The following is a 575-nucleotide window of genomic DNA, read 5'->3' as shown; positions in this document are numbered from 1 at the left end:
CGCAGTTAGCATCTCTTCACAATGGTAAGGGTAGTTAGTAAGAGAGTCTTCAACATCTCAGTGAGTGAAGCAGTTGTCAACAGCTGGATGTCTCTGTGTCTCAGAGAGGGCAGGCTACATAAAGGTCTGGACATCAGGTGTGAGGATGGATCAGACGTCCTCGCTCCGTTTGACGTGACTCTACACGGAGGACTCCTCGTCTACAATAACCCCAGCAAGGCCGCCATCGACAGCGGCATCAACCTGAGAGGACAGGGTCGGTCCACCTCGGTCTCTCTACAAAATACTGATCACGTGAATTAGGTTATTGATCAGATTATTGATGGTGCTGGTCTTCGTGTCCTGCAGGTCTGTGTTTCAAGCTGTTCTACGTGAGGCCGGACCGGACCTCTGGATCAGTGAGGAAGGGAGAAAGGATCGGAACCATGCTGCCCATGCAGACCGTTTACCCAGGGATCACATCACATGTCCACGTCCAGATGTGTGACAAGAGTGACCCCACACCCTACTTCTGATCCTGATCCACTGAGGACCTGATCCACTGAGGACCTGATCCACTGAGGACCTGATCCACT

General features: G+C 52.0%; 1 protein-coding gene across 1 annotated transcript; it reads left to right on the top strand.

Annotated features, from left to right (window-relative positions):
* Positions 1–6: 6 nt before the first annotated feature.
* Positions 7–564, top strand: LOC111648675 (leukocyte cell-derived chemotaxin-2-like). The gene is made up of 2 exons (XM_023398439.2): positions 7–256; positions 349–564. The coding sequence occupies exons 1-2, from the start codon at positions 22–24 to the stop codon at positions 513–515; spliced, it is 402 nt and encodes a 133-aa protein (XP_023254207.1). The 5' UTR covers positions 7–21; the 3' UTR covers positions 516–564.
* Positions 565–575: the final 11 nt, after the last annotated feature.

Source organism: Seriola lalandi, unplaced genomic scaffold (assembly GCF_002814215.2).
Source record: "Seriola lalandi dorsalis isolate HSWRI2012SDOR001 ecotype SW California unplaced genomic scaffold, Sedor1 jcf7180002045891, whole genome shotgun sequence".
In the NCBI taxonomy this organism is placed as follows: domain Eukaryota; kingdom Metazoa; phylum Chordata; class Actinopteri; order Carangiformes; family Carangidae; genus Seriola; species Seriola lalandi.
The sequence above is the reverse complement of the archived record's forward strand: the minus strand, read 5'-3'. Positions and strand labels throughout refer to the sequence as shown.

Coding starts and splice junctions, on each gene's coding strand:
- LOC111648675 (XM_023398439.2), top strand. CDS start 22: ATGGTAAGGGTAGTTAGTAAGAGAGTCTTCAACATCTCAGTGAGTGAA. Junction 257..348: donor CATCAACCTGAGAGGACAGG/GTCGGTCCACCT, acceptor CGTGTCCTGCAG/GTCTGTGTTTCAAGCTGTTC.